The sequence below is a fragment of the Pholis gunnellus genome (genome assembly GCF_910591455.1).
Source record: "Pholis gunnellus genome assembly, chromosome: 21".
Classification (NCBI taxonomy): Eukaryota; Metazoa; Chordata; class Actinopteri; order Perciformes; family Pholidae; genus Pholis; species Pholis gunnellus.
The window spans coordinates 11,270,022-11,287,483 of NC_136548.1; the positions used below are offsets into that span (position 1 = coordinate 11,270,022).

Genomic DNA, 17,462 nt, shown 5'->3' on the forward strand with positions numbered 1-17,462 from the left:
CCATATTCCCTAATTAGTCATATCCTCATCAGAAATATTATGCACTATACTTTGATATTTTGAGGTTGTCCAAGTCGCTCAAACACCAGTGCATACTTGTTATGTCATTGCATCGTATGCTCCTTAATTTGTCATGATTCAAGTGAATAGCAGATATGAGAACAAGCTGCCACAAGCAGCAGCCCCCCTCAGCTCCCCTCCCCTCACCATTTCCTGTCTGTTTCTGCGTAGCTCTTCGCCATCTGAGACTGACCTGTTTTGTTTGGACAGTGTTGAAGAATGTGGTTTCAGTGAGCACTAGACTTAACACACATATTTTCAGCAGCGACGCTAGCAAAGCCGCAGGTTTTCTTTCACATAGACTGAAGGCAAGTGGGGGCCGAGATAGCTATGTGGGGGCTTTTCAATCATTGATCCAGTGGTAAACCGGAACTGTCTTTTTCAGTTGAAGTGCAAGATAAAGATGTCACAGTAACACCTTGTTTATCAAAAAAGCTAAATAAATCACTGGAAATCTTGCTTGTGCTGAGCAACGAAGCCACAAACTCAACAGGTCGAAACCGCTTCAGGATGTTTCTGTAGAAGACGATGTTAAAAAAAGAGTTTAAAGTGACTGTGTCGAAGCACTGCCTTTGCATTGTTATGTCCACATATCAATATTCATGTAGAAATAAGGTAAAAGGTCGGAGGAGGCCTAGACACATTGGCCTAGACAATAGTATTGACATCGATATGCTCATCATCCCAACCTGCAGGGGTCCGAGTCTAAGCTAGCTGAACTTTAGCTTAGCTTAGCAGACAGACTACTCACCTGACTTTCTCCAAAAGGCAACAACATATGCTAACCAGCACCACTAAAGCTCAGTGATTATTAACATGTAACATATCTGAGAATGGGTTTGCCATTTCCCCTGACACTGTGAGAAAGGTTGCGAACCACAATTACATTTAACGCTGGTCATTGTTAGTGAAATGGCATATCCAATGAGAACCATAATTCTTAAATGTCTTATATAAACACTCTTCTCAACCTAGCATTGTGGTGTGTGTTTTGCACAGTAGGGTTGTTGCGACCATACAAATGCTCCCCCTTGATTTGGGTTATGCGGTTACTGTAATTTAAGAATGAAGGGGTTCTCAACACGAGGGTTAGGCTTAGCAGAAAGCGCTGATATGTACAGGAGACAATCTGGACATCTGGAAATAGTGTTGACTCAAAAATGGACAGAATTCTATTGTTTAGCTAATATATAGTTATTTACTGAGATCCCTCTGTGTACTTTGTTGACCCAGATGACAGATCAGATGCCCTGGTCAATGGAAAAGCAGCAAAATATGTCCCCGTTCCACAGAAGAGCCTCCCTGACCTGCCACCCCCCAGGGCAGTAAGTGACGACCAGTTTGTTTGCATCAGAGTGAATTAACATGTGAAATTATGAGATTTTTTTGATCCTCTGCTACTGTGGTGGGAATGGTAATAGCATCATTGACCCCAATCGGACTACTGAACTCTACAAAGTACGTGGGAAAGTTCAGTGGAAAATCTGATTTTCAACGGTATGCAAAAGGAGCCCAAAGACAGATTTTCGACTTTAAATGTAATGGACAGTATTTTGGTCTTTTGTTACGGTAAGAACATTATTATCACTGAGCATCGTAAGTATTGAATACAAAGGGAATTGATATCACATTTTGCCAAAGAATTTTATTGGTTTTTAATATACTAAAACAAATGCAGTCTGTGGTCATACAAGCCAAAAACATTTCCCACAACCCTCAGAGTCACAAGCTCGAGGCTATGTGAAATCTATTCTCCCACAGAAACAGGTATTTAATCAGTCATGGGCCAGAAAACCTGAGGAAGTCAGTATCCAAGAGTGTGTGCGAGGGCTGTGGTGTTAAATGTCGACTGGGAGGCCGGTGGCTCCTGAATTGGCCCAGTGTGACTTCGGGAAAAACGTAGAGAATGAGAGGTTTAGAACATCCCGTCAGAGCCTTTGAACTTTGCACACACACACACACACACACACACATGCACAGTGGCCTCCCCTAATATAAACTACAGTAGCAGCTGTTGCTAATCAGAACAAATGCGTAGTGTCAGCACGTGTGCATGTGTGTGTGTGAGTGCAAAAGTGAATGCATGGAAACGAAGAACGTTTGAGTCGCTATGCAATCAGAATCGTTTAGTATCAGTATTATTAGTAGTTCTTTATTCTTAGACTCGTATTCTAGCTTAGAAACCCTAAAAAACAAAACATTGTTTCCACTCGTCTTTCACTGCTATGTATTCATAGATCTATGTGGTTTCCAGAAGCAAACAAACATCCGCCTTCTTGCAACAGCACACGCTGCGGACTCTACAGGTCTTGTATATAAGGTTCTATATAATTCCATTCCACGCTTTTTTTTTTAGCAGTAATATCACATTTGCATTAGAGCTTCCACAAATCCCTCCGATTTGTCTGGTAAAGACATTTCGTCTTCCTCCCCTTCTGCATCCAGCTGTGGTAGAACTGGTCCCGTCTTGGGAAGCCTGAGTAAACACGTCCACAGCGAACCACTCTTTGGAAACCCCTTCATCTGCCTGCGGGGCTTCCATCCATCCCCGGCGATGGTGTATTCAAGAGTTAGCATGTGTTTCACTGTGAACACGGAGTCCCCCTTTATCATTGCGGAGAAGAGCGCCCCCTTGCTGTTGATGTATTGTCCGGGCATGGCTGTCCACTGGCCTGTCGTGATGTTGTAGCAGTCCATGAGACAGCGCAGGAAGTCGTCAGAAGGCCCGTTGCGCATCACATATAGATTATCTCTGTGGGCCACCATACAGTGGCCATAGCTTTGAGATTTGATCATGGTGGTCGCAAGTTTCCACTCGTCCTTCACTGGTATGTATTCGTAGATATCTGTGGTGTCTGGTGGTTTCCAGAAGCAAACAAACATTCGCCGTCTTGCAACAGCACAAGCTGCAGATGCTACAGGTCTCGGTGCGTTTTGTATAAATGTCCACTCTCCTTTCTCAATGTTGTAACTCTCTGCTGTGGAAATCGTCCGTTTTTGGAATTCGCCCCCAATGGCGTAGAGCCGGCCCTCGTGCCCCAGCAGGGTGAAGTCATATCTTAGTTGCTGAGGACCTGGAAGAGTGTTCCAAACTCCTGAGTCAGGGTCGTAGCAAAAGCTACTGTCCACTGTGTCCTTACCGTAACCATAAACGCCCCCTACAATGTACAATCGGTTGTCAAGCACTGCCACTCCAGCCATGGAGGTGCTACAGAGAGTTGGGAGGTTTGTCAGATGCTTCCAGTCCCCCTCTTTTTCATCAAGGTAGCAAATGACCCTAAAGGAGTCCTGTAGCAGTTCCATTGAAGGAGAGTGTGTGCCTATAGCAACATAAGTAGAAGGAGACAATGACTGAGAATATTGAAGGAGGTCTTCGGGAATCGTACTCTCAGCTGCTTCCTTCAAATCGTCAAAAGCATCGCAGAGGAAAAGAGCAGCATTGTGAAAGAGTGCATGCACCCCAAAGATGGAGGCTGCATGGTACAGCAAGAGGCAGTTGTCCGAGTCAATGATGTCACAAAGATGCTGCACCAAACACGCAACCTGCAGGAACGCGGCACACTCTACCGCTTCTACGAGCTCATCCGGGTCGCTGATAGAGGGGGCCTCCCCCCTGCAGACAGCGAGGGCGACGAGGAAACCCCTTGCTCGCACTCCTCCCTTCAGGTAGAGCTCGTCCTGGTGACTTTCTGTCATCCCAGAGTGAAAGAGGGCACAGAAGTAGTTGCTGTACCTTGCCAGCAAAGCCCGCTGCACAGTGAACCAGCTCTCCTCCACCCTCACTCTCACCCAGCCCGCCTGGTGCTCTCCGTCCTCCGGATCAAGGGTCGCATTCTCTGCATGCAAATCCTGGTTGAGTCCCAGGCCTTCAGGCACTTCCATGATCTCTTAAACGCTCTTAAACGCTCTCAAGTGACAATGCAGCATGCGACTCGTGTGTAGTAGTGCAGCCATTTTTCCCCCAGAACTGGAGGGTAAAAAAAGGTTTGTGAGACTTCCATTGCGTTCTGTCTGCATGGTCTGAAAATAGAGTCGTACTATAGATAGCAGCTGTGCCACTCGCAAGCGTCACGCAGGGAAAGGAAAACTGTTGGCATGCACACTAAGCGGTAATGTGGCTGCAGGCAACTGGGGATTATCATAACCGCAATATAATTGGCTAACATGAGTGTTTGCTAAATTATTCATGATTACGTTATCTGCCAGCACTCTCCCTTTAAATCCAGTTTTGTTTCACATGGCTGTTTCAGTTTTATACATGTGTATTTTCTTCATTTATGGTCAGACATTTTTTTGTTCATAAACATCCAGTCAGAGGTTTAGAGGAGGTTGAAGTGTTCCCAAGAAGACAAAATAATGGGAAAATAAATACAGCATGTGCAATATATATGTCCTCAGCTGGATTGTTTTTTTCCCATTTTCATTCATGCTTTGAATATTATTAGAATACTTACAGAAGTAGAGTACAGAAGTACTTCAAACTAAACAGATACTGTGATAAAAGTGGTGGAGAGACAGCAAAGGACCAGAGAGTTCTCCTGAATCTGACTTTCCAAAACTGATTATTTTTATCACTACCTTCTCCTCTGCTCTCAGCTCCCAGCAGGCTCTCGGATACACTCTGTGTGTGTGTGTGTGTGTGTGTTTTCGCTGTGCCGGAATCTTGGCATGGGAACCAGGGATTTTCCATGTTCCTCTGACTGTTCGTTTTTTGGGCTCTTTTTCCCACTCTTTACTCAAAGCCCCTCCACCACACCCCGATTCCTCCTCCTCCGCCGTCTCCTCTCCTTACTTTGTTATTTATGCTCTGAATCCTCAATCCATTCCTTCTACACAATGTTTCTGTGGTTAGGGTGTGTGTGCGTGTGTCTGTCTATGTGAGTGTGAGAAGTGAAAGGAAGGGGTTAACGTGACTATTAGAGAGTTGGAGTGATTGCAGAGTCTTCTGGGACAAAAAAAATATATAAGAAATACACAAAGAGACACACACCTGGCATGTTTGATATCAATCCAGCTGGTCTGAGGAATGGCTCACCGTACTCTTTAGCCTTGGACCAAACAAGAGGCAGATTTGTTTTTTTGGAGATGAGTGAAAAAGAAAGAAGATAGAGATAAGGGTGGGTGGGCGGTCGGGGGGGCTGCTGCTGCTGCTCTGGAATGCCTGGCTCTTTGTTTTAATTAATAACAGATGCCTGAACTGCTGTTTTTTCACTGTCAGTGCTGTTGTGTGTGTTCACTAATACTTTACAGTCTTTTTCTCAGAGGAATCACTTTTTCTTTTCAAGTTCCTGTCCGCTCTTGAGCCTTTGTGGCCGTTTTCTCTTACTTTTGAGGTCCATGTAATCCCCAAAATCTCTTTAATGGTCTTTCAAATAAGATGAAGTCTAGTTTTCAGTCATATCAAAACACACAAAATGACAACAACATACCCTATTCCTTATATTTGTTTAGTTAGTTTATCATTTCAATGAATTAATGTATCATCAAAAAAGTGCTCGATGAATAAAAACAAGTGTTAAAGTCAGTGACACATATTTTATTGGATCCCTTGACCCAGAGACTTGTTTACTTCTATCATTGTGAAACTGGCTTAAGTCCACTCTCTCCGCTGTGATTCGTGGCGTCGTCCGTCTCAGCCCTCTGTCTGAAAAAGCCAATTAAGCCGTATTGTCCCTTTAGCGTATTTATGGGGCTCCGTTGTGAAGGCTTCTTTGTTTTGTGGCGCTAAAAGGGTCTATCTATGCATCCCATTAGCTGAGAAGCCTGGATATAAATACAGCAGTATAAAGTATAGACGTTTCTCACGGCAGACATTATGGCTTATTAACGGTGTAACTGATAATAATAACAATGGCTCTGCTCCACTTAACTGTTGGTGCACCAGTGAGCCAGTATGCACCAAACTAAGGCTTTGGTACTTAACACACCTCGCAGCCTTTTTTAGAGTTATTAGTTACTCTGATAATGTATGCTCTAACCCAGGGAAATACGTTTTTTTTTAATATTTGCTTGACATTGCATTATTTTCAAGAGAGAAAGCTAACCCACATTACATTCTGATGTTAGTATTTGCTGATGCGTGCATTTTGAAAGGTCTTCATAACGAATAACTGATGTTACTCTCATTAAACCGCAGTGATAACATCTCCCGCCCACTCATTTCTTTGGGATCCTCTCCTCCACTGCATGCAGGCTATAGTCACACAAGCAAATCGTCGTCACTGTGATTGAATGAGCGCCGTGACATGAGGCCAGTTATTATGACGGCATACTGCATCTGCTACGAATTACTGGAAATGTGTTAGATATGATGGGAAAGGAGCTCACAAGCAGGGAATTCCCACTTTACTGTCTATTACAGCACACCTCAGAAATGATGATGTTGTGCTTTTTAGACAAACAGATTTGTTTTTCAGTATTTTGTTGGTCTGTAAATCTAAGCTGAAGCAGTAACTCCATTACCACTTTACTGCCCCACGTTGGTAACCAACACAATATATTACTGCCTATTCTCTCTTTAGTTTGCAAGCATAGCTACACACTAAACATTATCAAACTCCCAAAGTTGATTCCAGAGTTTTTGCGGGAAGGGAATAGCTTTTGCTGCATTAGACATTGAAGGGAAGCAGCTTTGACCAACTGATATCGACCTTTAATTAAACACGGATCTAAAACTGTGATCTGATCCACAGAGCCAGCCTCCCTCAGGCACGCTTTGCGTGATGAATGCAAGCTCCTCTGCTTCAGGGTTATATATTTCATATTTCTGTGATCTTGCAGAGAATGTGTCAGCCTTTGGGGAAATCCAGTGAATATGTAGGGATACAGAGAGAGTGTTCAGATCAGTGGCGGGAGGAAACATTAGACATAGTTAAGAAGTCGCTTGTTGTCATTCAGCTCGTAGGGTTTCACAGAGTTCACTTGAGAAAAACTTTTTTTAAAGTATATTCAGCAACATCAGACTTCTGCAGCATGGTGATTCATGGTGACTTTTCCTTAAAATTTAACAGAATAGATGAAATCATTTCACATAATAATCTGTAAGAGGGGGGATAGCTGTACCTTAACAAGTTCTTCTTTGGCCTCAGAAGAATCCTGGGCTTCCGTCTCTATCATCGATCTCTATGCGCCATAATGTTGTCTTTAGACTGGAAAGAATGCACCGATTTCATCTTCACTGGCAGCTGCTGGTCTTAGGTCTAGTATGTACCAAGACACAACTCGCATATCTCCCATCTTCTGCTTGGCACCATAGATAAGATAGCTCGAGAGCTGTGGTCACAAGTTGAGGAAATAAAAGAAGAAATTCCAACTTGGGGGAAGTTTCTGTTTCAACATACTGTGTCAGTTTGAGTCAAAAAGCGAGCGTTCAATGTCTTTAATATAAACACCCGATGATGTGATCCTAGTGTGACCTCTAAACAAACTGCAAACCAGGAACTTAATTGGGGGAAAGTGGGTTTAAAGAATAAAAATACAACATAATTTTAACTGGCTGCAGAATAGCCATTGGGCACAATTTCACAAAGAAAAAAACCCATCTGTTTGTCTTCCGAATAACTGACTGTATCTCTGAAATATTGTTTTTACTGGAACAGAATTTGCAGCAATTGCCAGACATATGGATGCATGACACCCGACAAGATGAAGATCAGCAATGTGTTGCCATTTAAAAGATGATGAAACACAAACCTGAAAGGCACCCTGTCGTTTAATAGTCCAGATTGTTTCATGTTTTCCTCACTGCTGAGGAATGCCAACATGTCTTTTGCATTTTTACATTTGTAACACATCCCATTATACTAAACAAACTGAATTCAAACATGCAGTTTTACATTTTAAAGGTTGTATTCAAATAAACTCTCCAAGATTCACAACTTAATAACGGCTACATTAGAAAACTGATGACAGATGTCTCCAAAATACATTTTTGGATCGTATAGCTGACTAAGTGACTTCAGTAATAGAGATATTTTAAATGAATTGAGACTCACTCAAGCTGCCAAAAAGCAGAGTCTGGTGCTTTCCAGCGTGTGGGAGGGGGCAGACAGACCGTCTTTACCACTCAGGAGATGACAAGAAAGACAGAAGTGATGCCAGACTGCTGATTGATTTGAGGACAGCCACAGGGCCCATACACACACACACATTAAAATACATGCTATCCCTCTCTTTTCCACGCTCACACACACACACACAACACACACTCTTCCCTGAAGGCAAGCATGTAACTCTCTAGTGCACAGGGTCAGACGAGGATTGGTTACATGAGGAATTCCCTACTTGCGCCCGAAGTGACGGCTGGATCAGCCACATGTTCAGCCTGGGGGATGTTGATAATGTGCGTGTCTATTTGCGTGAATGTGTATTGACGTTAACCTGGACATCTTCCTCATTCATTGAACATACTTGGATGGAGGCTCTATAGTTGTAAGGCGCATCACTGTAAATGAACGTTGCATGTTGTATTCCCTCACCACTCTGTCGTCCTTCTCTCATGCGTCAGGGTATGATGGGTCGGGAGCCGTTCCCTTTACCTGCAGTGCCGGCTCCAGCCTGTATAGACACTTCAGAGAGTTACTACGAGGAGGCTCAGCCCTATGAGGAAACCTTCAATGGTAAGAACTCTGGATCAACATTGTGTTTGCACACGATAAATAATATCACCTGTGATCTGCAAGTGTCTTGAGTTGTTTCTTACATTCCTTCTTCCACATACCTGTTTCACAGGAAAGCTGATTCATTACTTGATTATCGACAAAGTTTGTAATCCCTTCTTGTAAAATGAGATGCTGCTCATGTATATTGAAGCTGTATTTTTACACATGTATGTTTTACCCAAACCACACATGAGTTGTGTGCGGTATAAGCTTATCGGCCTGATCAGTCATCTGCTTGCTTCTTGTTCTTTAGAAAACCTGAACCTCTGAGCTGTTAACCATAATGGAAATAGCCTGACCCCATAGTGACACTTGCTTACGTGCATACTATTAACAGAAAAAAAAAAATGTTTCTGCGGTTTCACTCCAAGTTGTACGTCAAGATGCAAACACCAGCTAGCTTTAATGCACTGAGACACCATGACCACATTCTATAAGAAACTTTGGTCTGCTGTGAGAGTGCAGTCGTGTGTTGGACTGTGGTAAATACGTTAATTGTTCTGCTTCTATGTAACACTGTGAGAAACGTGGGAACTTTCTGTGCAATGCTGAAAGCCAAAAAGCTCGAGGTATTTCTTCAGAACTGCTGCGTTGGTTGAACATCTTCACAGCAAAGTCGTGGAGTCACAGATTGGCCAGAGGGAACATGATGCTGTTCTTCAGACAACCTCATTTTACCATCGATGACGTGAACAATAAACAATACTTTTAATTATTGGCTGTCACAAATCACGATATCAGATTTTCACTACATGATTATGGTGTATAATACCATCAGTCTAATTCAGCTTTAGCTTTGTTTGAGGTGCGTTTTTGTTTGTTTTGGGGGAAATTAATTACACTTATTATACGAGTGTAGGGAAGTGGAGAGAGAGTCTGTAGCCATAATTGTATATATATATATATATATATATGTGATTATTTAAGAGGTGCTGGATTGACACATTTTGATATGTTATGACATACTCTCAAAGGTTAATAATTATTCAAATAATAAGGTTAATTAGGCCTAATTTAAAGTTTTCCTTTTCTTGCATTTATTTTCTCGTATTTTTAAAGGCATTTTTGCTTCGGATATTTTTCCCAATCTTGCTTCCTTCTTCTTCGTCTTCTTCTTCTTCTCTGTTTCCTTTGATGTTGTGTAGATCTGGACTGTTTTGGCCTCCTCTCAGGGCCCTGGATGCGAGTGCAGAGCTCTGACAGTGTGGTCTACGCTGTTATCACCAGGGGTAGCTACCTCTCTATCACTGGATGCGTGTGTTTATGTATGGCATGTGCACGGGGCCAATAAGCATGCCCTCAGTCCTCATTGTCCACCATGAACCAGCGCGTTGCATGTGGAGAAACAACTTCATGCCAAGACTTGTGACAATAGTCATTGATCAATCCCATCTTATCAATTTACTCATTTTGCTGTTTTCCTTTTCATCATATCTTTTTCCTGTCATCGTCTTTCATCAATACAATCAAAACGGCTCATTTCCAGCCTGGCTGTTTCAAGGAAATCCTCTTCCGTTGAAGAAGGTCATCCAGTTCAAGAAGTCAGACATTGACTCATCATTTGGTCCCTCAAGTTCATTTAACAGTGTAATGTGTGTTGTTGCTACTCATGCCCCCCTGCCACACACACACACACACACTTGTGACTTTGCCTCTTTGTTTTAGTTTCTTATCACGTCTCTGATTTCTGTTCCTTAGATGATGGGGATGCCGTTAGCAGTTCGTACGAGTCCTACGATGAGGAGGAAGTGATCAGAGAAAAGTCACCGTCGGCGCAGCACCAGTGGCCTTCAGCGGAGGCGTCCATTGAGCTCATGAAGGACGCTCGTATCTGTGCCTTCCTGTGGAGGAAGAAGTGGCTGGGCCAGTGGGCCAAACAGCTGTGCGTCATCAAAGAACATCGCCTGCTGGTGGGTAAAAGATTGCGGGAAAATCTGAATTAAAGCCCCATTGAGGTTTAGTGTACAACAATTAAGGTCAGGGGCACAGAGGTTTGTTTATTACAGCGGTTCAATGTAACTGAACATGGAAGAAAAACATTTTTAAGTCACCAAACCCTCGGAATAGATTATGAACTCTCTGAGACTGAGCTGTCACATACTGTCCCTGTTTTGAGACTTATTTTTAGAATGGAAAATATTCATCCAATCAATCAAACTGTAGACAAATGCATTAGTAGGACAGTCTATTATGGTTGTGTCCTCATTTGGGCTGAGAATGATGAGAATAATTCACCCTTAATGAATAATAAAATATTTGAGGAAATACCCTAATTTGTGTCCTTTCCAAGAGGATCAGAAGATGAATACAACTCTCATAGCTGTGCGTTAAAGCTAGCTTCAATAATCGATAAACATTTGGATAAACTTTTTCCTCTGGTGGCTGCAGTCAGCCCTCGAACAATCATAATGCTCAGTGTTATCCCTGCTTCTCGCAGTGCTACAAGAGCTCCAAGGAGCAGACGCCTCTGCTGGATGTGAGTCTGCTGGGCTGCAGTGTGGTCTACAAGGAGAAGCAGCTGAGGAAGAAAGAGCACAAACTGAAGGTCATTCCAGTGGGAGGGGAGGCCATCGTGCTGGGCCTGCAGAGCAAGGAGCAGACGGAGCAGTGGTTGAAGGTATCATATATTCGACTCATTTTAAAGTGAATTCTGCAGTGATGAAATAAAATATGAATGAATCTGAATACGTCGACACCAATCGGCTTCTTGTTTATTAGGTGATTCAGGAGATCAGTCCCAAGCCGGCTGAAAGCTGCGAGCCACAACACTCCGCGTCCGACTCCCCGAGGCTCATTTGTACAAAGGTAAGCTCACTTTGAACATATGTGCTTTAGAGTACCTGAGCTTTTGATTGGCTCTACCCAATGCCATAGGGCTCAGTTACGTTTTTTATTTTTTGTCATGAATTGTATTTCTAAAGAACATGCCTGCAACACTGTTGATCTGAACTTTCAGGGAGAACTGAGTGAGAGATACTCAGTGGCCTCCGAGAGCGGCAGCAGCACTGACAGCCATGCGGAGACTCCCGAAATCAAAGATGGTGAGGCTTTTTATTTTTCTGCTTTCTATGCATTCAGTCCAAAATGTGGGTTTCGGCACATGGTGCAGCTGTGAGTATCTGGAAAAAAAACGGTTTAGAGAATCTTTTCATCCCCAACAGTGAAGAAAAAATACGGTGCCGGGTTGAAGTTTAGCAACCTCATGAACATCGGCAAGAAAAAACCCTCGTCGTTGGAGAGTCCAGAGAAATGTGTGGACACCTCAGGTGAGCAGAGATCTACTGCATTCTAATTCTATGTATTACCACTCAGGTGCAGTTCCTGTCCTTTGACACAGTTACTGTCTGTTCTGCAACGCTCGCTGGGTGGGGGGGCTCTGGTAAAGGTCTCTAAGTGTAGTTATTTTATAACAGACCAAACATATCAATATTTTTCCATACGTAGCCTTCTGATTTAAAACAATAGCCATAATTATACACTCTTATAACAAGATACTGGTGCTCGGCATTCAATCTGGAGAATGGGCCTCGGAGCTATGAATGAAAAACAGAGATCATTTCAGTCATCACGACAGCATCACAACGCTCTGTTGGCTCTGACGTAAGCAATGTTTTCTCTCTCCTCTGTCAGGCTACCTCAACGTGTTGGTGAACAGCCAATGGCGGACCTGCTGGTGCCTTATAAAGAACGGACAGCTATGGTTTTACCAGGACAAGGGCAAGAACAAATTGAGCCAGCCAGCTGTGACCCTGGGGGGCTGCAGTGTTCTGCCCGACCCCAGCCCCGAGCACCTGTACTCCTTTAGGATCAACATGGAGGGGACACAGCTGGCAACCCTGGAGGTAGACAACCACAGTGCTTTTTGATGCTTTTATAATGTTTTGGATTTGGATCTGAATAAATTAGTAGACGCCGTTAAACCAGAGACAGACAGAGGAGTCACCCACTGAGAGACAGTTTCCTGTATATCCGTCTCGTGGGTTTCACCACTGCCCCGTCTTTTTAGTAGACCAGCGGCAGGTCCTGAGTCTGTTCACTCCAATGGGGGAAGTGAACGTGAACACAGATTATTTCTATTATTTCGCACAGTCCCCAAAGTGAACATTGGAGTCTTTTTTTCACAAGCCACATATTTTCCAATTTCCAAATGTTTCATTCTGACACTAAAGTGGCATTTTTCAAAAGTGGCAAACGCCCAAGCTAACTACTTTTCGTTATAGTAAACACGGCTTATAGCTGTCTAAATATCTAATGTTAGCAAAAGAAAATTACAAAAATAAATGCCAAAATAACCCACGCTGCTTTCATCCACCCACACGACATGGCGGAGCTTGTAATACGTCAACTTTGTTACAGAGCATCTTGGGTTTTACACACTGGCTTAAGTTCGCGTTTGTCTCCGATGAGAGCTTACTTCAGCGTTGCCCTGCAGGCGAGGACGGGTCGCTGTTGATCTGAGAAATAACCACAAGTCTAACGTGTCTGGAGTACAGCTTCTTATAGGAAACACTAACATGTCGTCATTTGGAAATCACGTTCTTCTGACATCCATCTTAGCCGGTGTAATGTATGTGAGCACGCAAGGGTGGTCTGCATGTTTGTGTGCATATGTGTGTGTGTGTGTGTGTGTGTGTGTGAAGGGTGTGGATGTACTGGGATTGTGGGGACTAATGTTACACCCTTTTCCATTAGGTTTCCAGTACCACCCTGCTACAGTGCATAGTTGGTCATAAGCCATGGAATCTAATGTTTGGTCTTAAGGGCTCTGACCGTTCTTCGGTGCAGTATTTACCAAGACAAACAAAAAGACAAAACAGACCCCAACAAGGTTATCACCTGTTTTAATTACAGAGACATGTGCCAAACCAACATGTGTTACTTCATACAGTTCCAGTAGATGAGCTGTTTGAATCCCCCGAAATAGTAATTTTGGAAGTAATTTTTTCAATACATAGTGACAGATGGTATGCATCATAAACCATGAGCTGCTTTCAAACTCATGATGTTGCAAGTGCACAGTTTGTACTGAATGCACTTTGGCCTACTCTCCTCGCTCAGGCTAAGACGTCAGCAGACATGGGCCATTGGCTGGGCCTCTTGCTGTCACAGACGGGGAGCAAGACGGACCCCGAGGAGCTCACATACGACTACGTCAACGCTGAGAGGATCTCCAGCATCGTCAATGCTGCCAAGACTTCCTTATAGTAAGATGCTCACTTCTGTCCATTTTAAGGTGTATGCATACTGTGGCACAATATTCAATTGGGACCTATCTGTGTATTTGTCTCTCTAGCTTGATGCAGAGGAGGTATTCAGAGCCAAACACCTACATAGACACCCCACCCTCCATCGCTCACAACTCTGATGAACTGTATGATGATGTGGCGTCTATAGCTGATCCAGAGGTATGTTATCTGGAACAACTGATCTTCTTCCTTGATCTTCTTCCGATATCAATACAGTACTCTTGTACATCTGTACAAAGAAGCAAAGGGACAAGAGCACAGCTGACGAGACTAATACAACACAGGTGATACACAGAAAAAAGGAGGGAAAACCACACAGACAGGAAGTCAAACAAACACAGGATATAAGAGGCAGGGAACTTAAAAAATGATATATATATAAAAATGTAAAATATAAATTACCTTTATACCGACTGATTGATAATCAAAATAGTTGCAAATTTGTTTTCTGTCGATCGACTAATAGTTCAATCAACTGTTTCAGCTCTAATAGCCACAAATAAGCATAATTTTAGAGTTAATGTTAGAAAGTTAATATTAGGTCAGGCATCATGTGCACAAGGGTCAAAAAATATGCAGGTCCTTATTTCAGCATCCATGTCGATTGATTCAAACAGAGAAGAACAATCAGTAAAATCATCTGGGGTGGCGTTTGTTTGTTTTTTGGAATAAAAACCTGTGTTGTTTTCGAATCAATTTTCAATTTCTGTTTCATTTTTACATGGACTCACCCAAATCTGGCCACTTCCCATCTCATCGCTCACTTCCTCCTCTTCTGCGATACAGGATGCTGAAGAGAGCGGCCTGCCAGACAGTGAGGACAACAATCCTCAGGAACATAATGACACATTATGTGCACAAGACACCAAGGACTCAGTGGGAACACAACAGGACACTGACAACAGGGTTTACCTGGACCTAATCCCTGTACGCTCCTTCCTCCATACGTCCGGTGGGAGTAAAGCCCCTGCCAAAGAAACTTCTAGACATTCCCCAGTCCCGGTAGAGGAGGAGAAGGACCCCTCATCTCAAATGAAAGAGGTTTGTACAAAAAATAGCCATTACATTCTACTTGCATGGCATTTATATCTTATATTTTGTGCTTTAATTCTATATTTTATGCCTCAATTTCCAGGTCATTTCAACTAACCGTACTGAGGCATCACCTGTGTCAAATGGAACAAGTTCGCAGTCTGTTACCAGCAAACCAGAACAAGAGAACCCCCTGACTCCCACTCCACCACAGCCCCAAACCCAACCAGTCAAGACCGTATCCCAAAGCCAGGAGACCCCCAAGAGGACGAGTGTGGGAATCCCACAGGCCTTCAGCTCCTCCGGGGTCCAGATCAACAAAGGACCCACGGGTTCTGCTGGGCTCCCTCACAGTCCTCACCCCCTGCGGCCCAAGGCACATACAATGGGTGAGGACAAAAATGCTTCATCTGTATCACTATCACTATCACCACCTTCACACACACTTATTTCAGATATTTGGAAAGTAAAGTTTAACATAAGGGGGAAAATGGTCTCACAAATAGTTAGTTTAGTGAGTAAATGTTGCTTTTATTGTTTTCCTTAACACTGAGATTAACTGCTTCCCTTTCTCTGTAATCTTACATAACCACAGCTCCCTCTAGTGAAACACTGCATCCTCTACAGTCAAATGCACAGCTTCACAGTGGAATGCAGATTTATATTACAGTGAAACCGGATTCTTTTTTCTTTTCATAATGAATGCATCTTTTTATTTCTCTTTGCAATTTTTTAGCAAATGCCAATGATAAATACTGGATGTATTTTCAATCTTTAATTCCCAGGGTGTCCCGGTGCAGTCGAAGTGAAACTGGGCAAGAACCGCACAGAGGCGGACGTGCGGCGCTACATCGACGAGCGCGACCGTCTGGAGAGAGAAAGGGAGGAGGTGAGGAGCAGTCTGTCAAACCTGAAGAAGGAGAGGAGGGAGACCAAAGAGGAGCTCAGTGCCTGCCAAGGTACGTCCGTTCTTCCTGCGACACTGCCGAAGGTTCACAGTGATCCGTGTGACTGACAGCTGTCTGCTATCCTCCTCAGACCCCAAGCAGCAGGCCTCATTGGAAGCCTGTTTGAAGCAGAGGGAGGAGGCGTGTCGGGACGCGGAGCACCGCAGGGTAGAGGTGGAGCTACGACTGGTGGAGGTGAAGGAAAGTCTGAAGAAGGTGGAGTCGGGGCCTTTCACACTGGGAACCACACTGGACAGCAGCCTCCAGGACACACAAACGGTTAGTGTGCAGGTCATCAGGGGGGGGGAACTCAGGAAGTTGATCACAAGCTTTTCACTCTCTCTAGTCACTCTCTTAACGACTCCTCTACCATTTTACCCTCAGCCTAAAGCAGCAACCCTGCCTGCTCCCCAGACTTCTTCATCATCATCATCATCGTCGCCATCATCCTCCCAACCCTACAACAGCAACATCAGTGCAGACCCAGTCAACTCTGCCTCTGCGCTAAAGAACAGACCTGTATCCATCATGGCCACCAAAGGCAAAGTCCTGCAGAAAGCTAAGGTGAGTGGGAAAAAAAGCACACGTGCATCAGTGGAACAAGATATTTCAGTTCCACGCAGCACACAAATGTATATTTCAGCAGGTATAATTAGTATTGTATCTACTTTATACTGTCAGAATACCTAAATTTCATCTTTTTTTTTGTATAAACAGGAGTGGGAGAAGAAATCCACCTCGTAGAGGGAAACCTGGATGCCCTTTGACCTCTCAAATCCACAAATTGATTTTGGTGTGGTCTGCTGTCCGCACCAGGAACCGCCGTGTTCACAGACCAGACAGACAAATCAGTGTTCTCACTCATCCTCATCGCCTCCTTTCCAAGACTATAAAAGGCCAATCGGAGAGATGCACAAGCCGTCTTCTCAAACACCCCTGGATAATCGTAGTTGTTTTTCTCCACTTGCTATAGGGAGGACATTGATGTAGTAGCATTTTGGCCAGTCTAACAATTGATCTTGATGATGTTGATGACAGAAAGACACCCCTCAACTAAATTTTGTACAATCTAGATTGTAGCTTGGTTCATATATGCTGGTAGCCAAGATGTAAATATATTTACACCATTATTCAGCCTCATTTGGTTGTATTGCTAGCTAAAAATGCACTTTTTATTCAAATAAAAATGTACTGACAACAATACTGGCTTGAAATTTGTTTATAAAAATGTCTCCTTTTGCCTTTTAATGTTACATCTGTCAGTCCAGCCTGTCTGTTGCAAATGGAGCAAGGTTCACTGTAGTTACAATGCTCTGACATTTGTGAAGAACACTGGAAGCGTGCAGCGTTCACATTTGACAAGGTGAACAGAGTCAACTCAGTCACTTCTCACTTATCGAGTAATAAAGAGTTGATAACAGGATGTTCGCCTGGCATCAAGTGTTTAAATTTGACTTTGGCTAATATTTAAATAGCTAGCCATTTCAAATACAGTTTTAGGGCTTGTTAGGTGTTTA

At 43.4% G+C, this 17,462-nt stretch overlaps 2 protein-coding genes across 2 annotated transcripts in view; one reads left to right on the forward strand and one right to left on the reverse strand.

Annotated features, from left to right (window-relative positions):
• Nucleotides 1-17,140, forward strand: part of afap1l2 (actin filament associated protein 1-like 2) — a 31,951-nt gene extending 14,811 nt beyond the window's left edge. The window contains exons 4-19 of the mRNA XM_079182234.1: nt 1,294-1,385; nt 8,567-8,678; nt 10,419-10,630; nt 11,158-11,337; nt 11,439-11,525; nt 11,677-11,761; nt 11,882-11,986; nt 12,351-12,562; nt 13,779-13,924; nt 14,014-14,125; nt 14,753-15,007; nt 15,102-15,387; nt 15,784-15,957; nt 16,037-16,224; nt 16,330-16,509; nt 16,663-17,140. Of these exons, the coding sequence (XP_079038360.1) occupies nt 1,294-1,385; nt 8,567-8,678; nt 10,419-10,630; nt 11,158-11,337; nt 11,439-11,525; nt 11,677-11,761; nt 11,882-11,986; nt 12,351-12,562; nt 13,779-13,924; nt 14,014-14,125; nt 14,753-15,007; nt 15,102-15,387; nt 15,784-15,957; nt 16,037-16,224; nt 16,330-16,509; nt 16,663-16,689 (2,453 nt within the window). The 3' untranslated portion in view covers nt 16,690-17,140. The remainder of the gene's footprint in view (nt 1-1,293; nt 1,386-8,566; nt 8,679-10,418; nt 10,631-11,157; nt 11,338-11,438; nt 11,526-11,676; nt 11,762-11,881; nt 11,987-12,350; nt 12,563-13,778; nt 13,925-14,013; nt 14,126-14,752; nt 15,008-15,101; nt 15,388-15,783; nt 15,958-16,036; nt 16,225-16,329; nt 16,510-16,662) is intronic.
• LOC306712813 (kelch repeat and BTB domain-containing protein 13) lies at nt 2,011-4,013 on the reverse strand. The gene has a single exon (XM_079182235.1). The coding sequence runs from the start codon at nt 3,940-3,942 to the stop codon at nt 2,425-2,427; it is 1,518 nt and encodes a 505-aa protein (XP_079038361.1). The 5' UTR covers nt 3,943-4,013; the 3' UTR covers nt 2,011-2,424.
• Nucleotides 17,141-17,462: the final 322 nt, after the last annotated feature.

Coding starts and splice junctions, on each gene's coding strand:
- LOC306712813 (XM_079182235.1), bottom strand. CDS start 3,942: ATGGAAGTGCCTGAAGGCCTGGGACTCAACCAGGATTTGCATGCAGAG.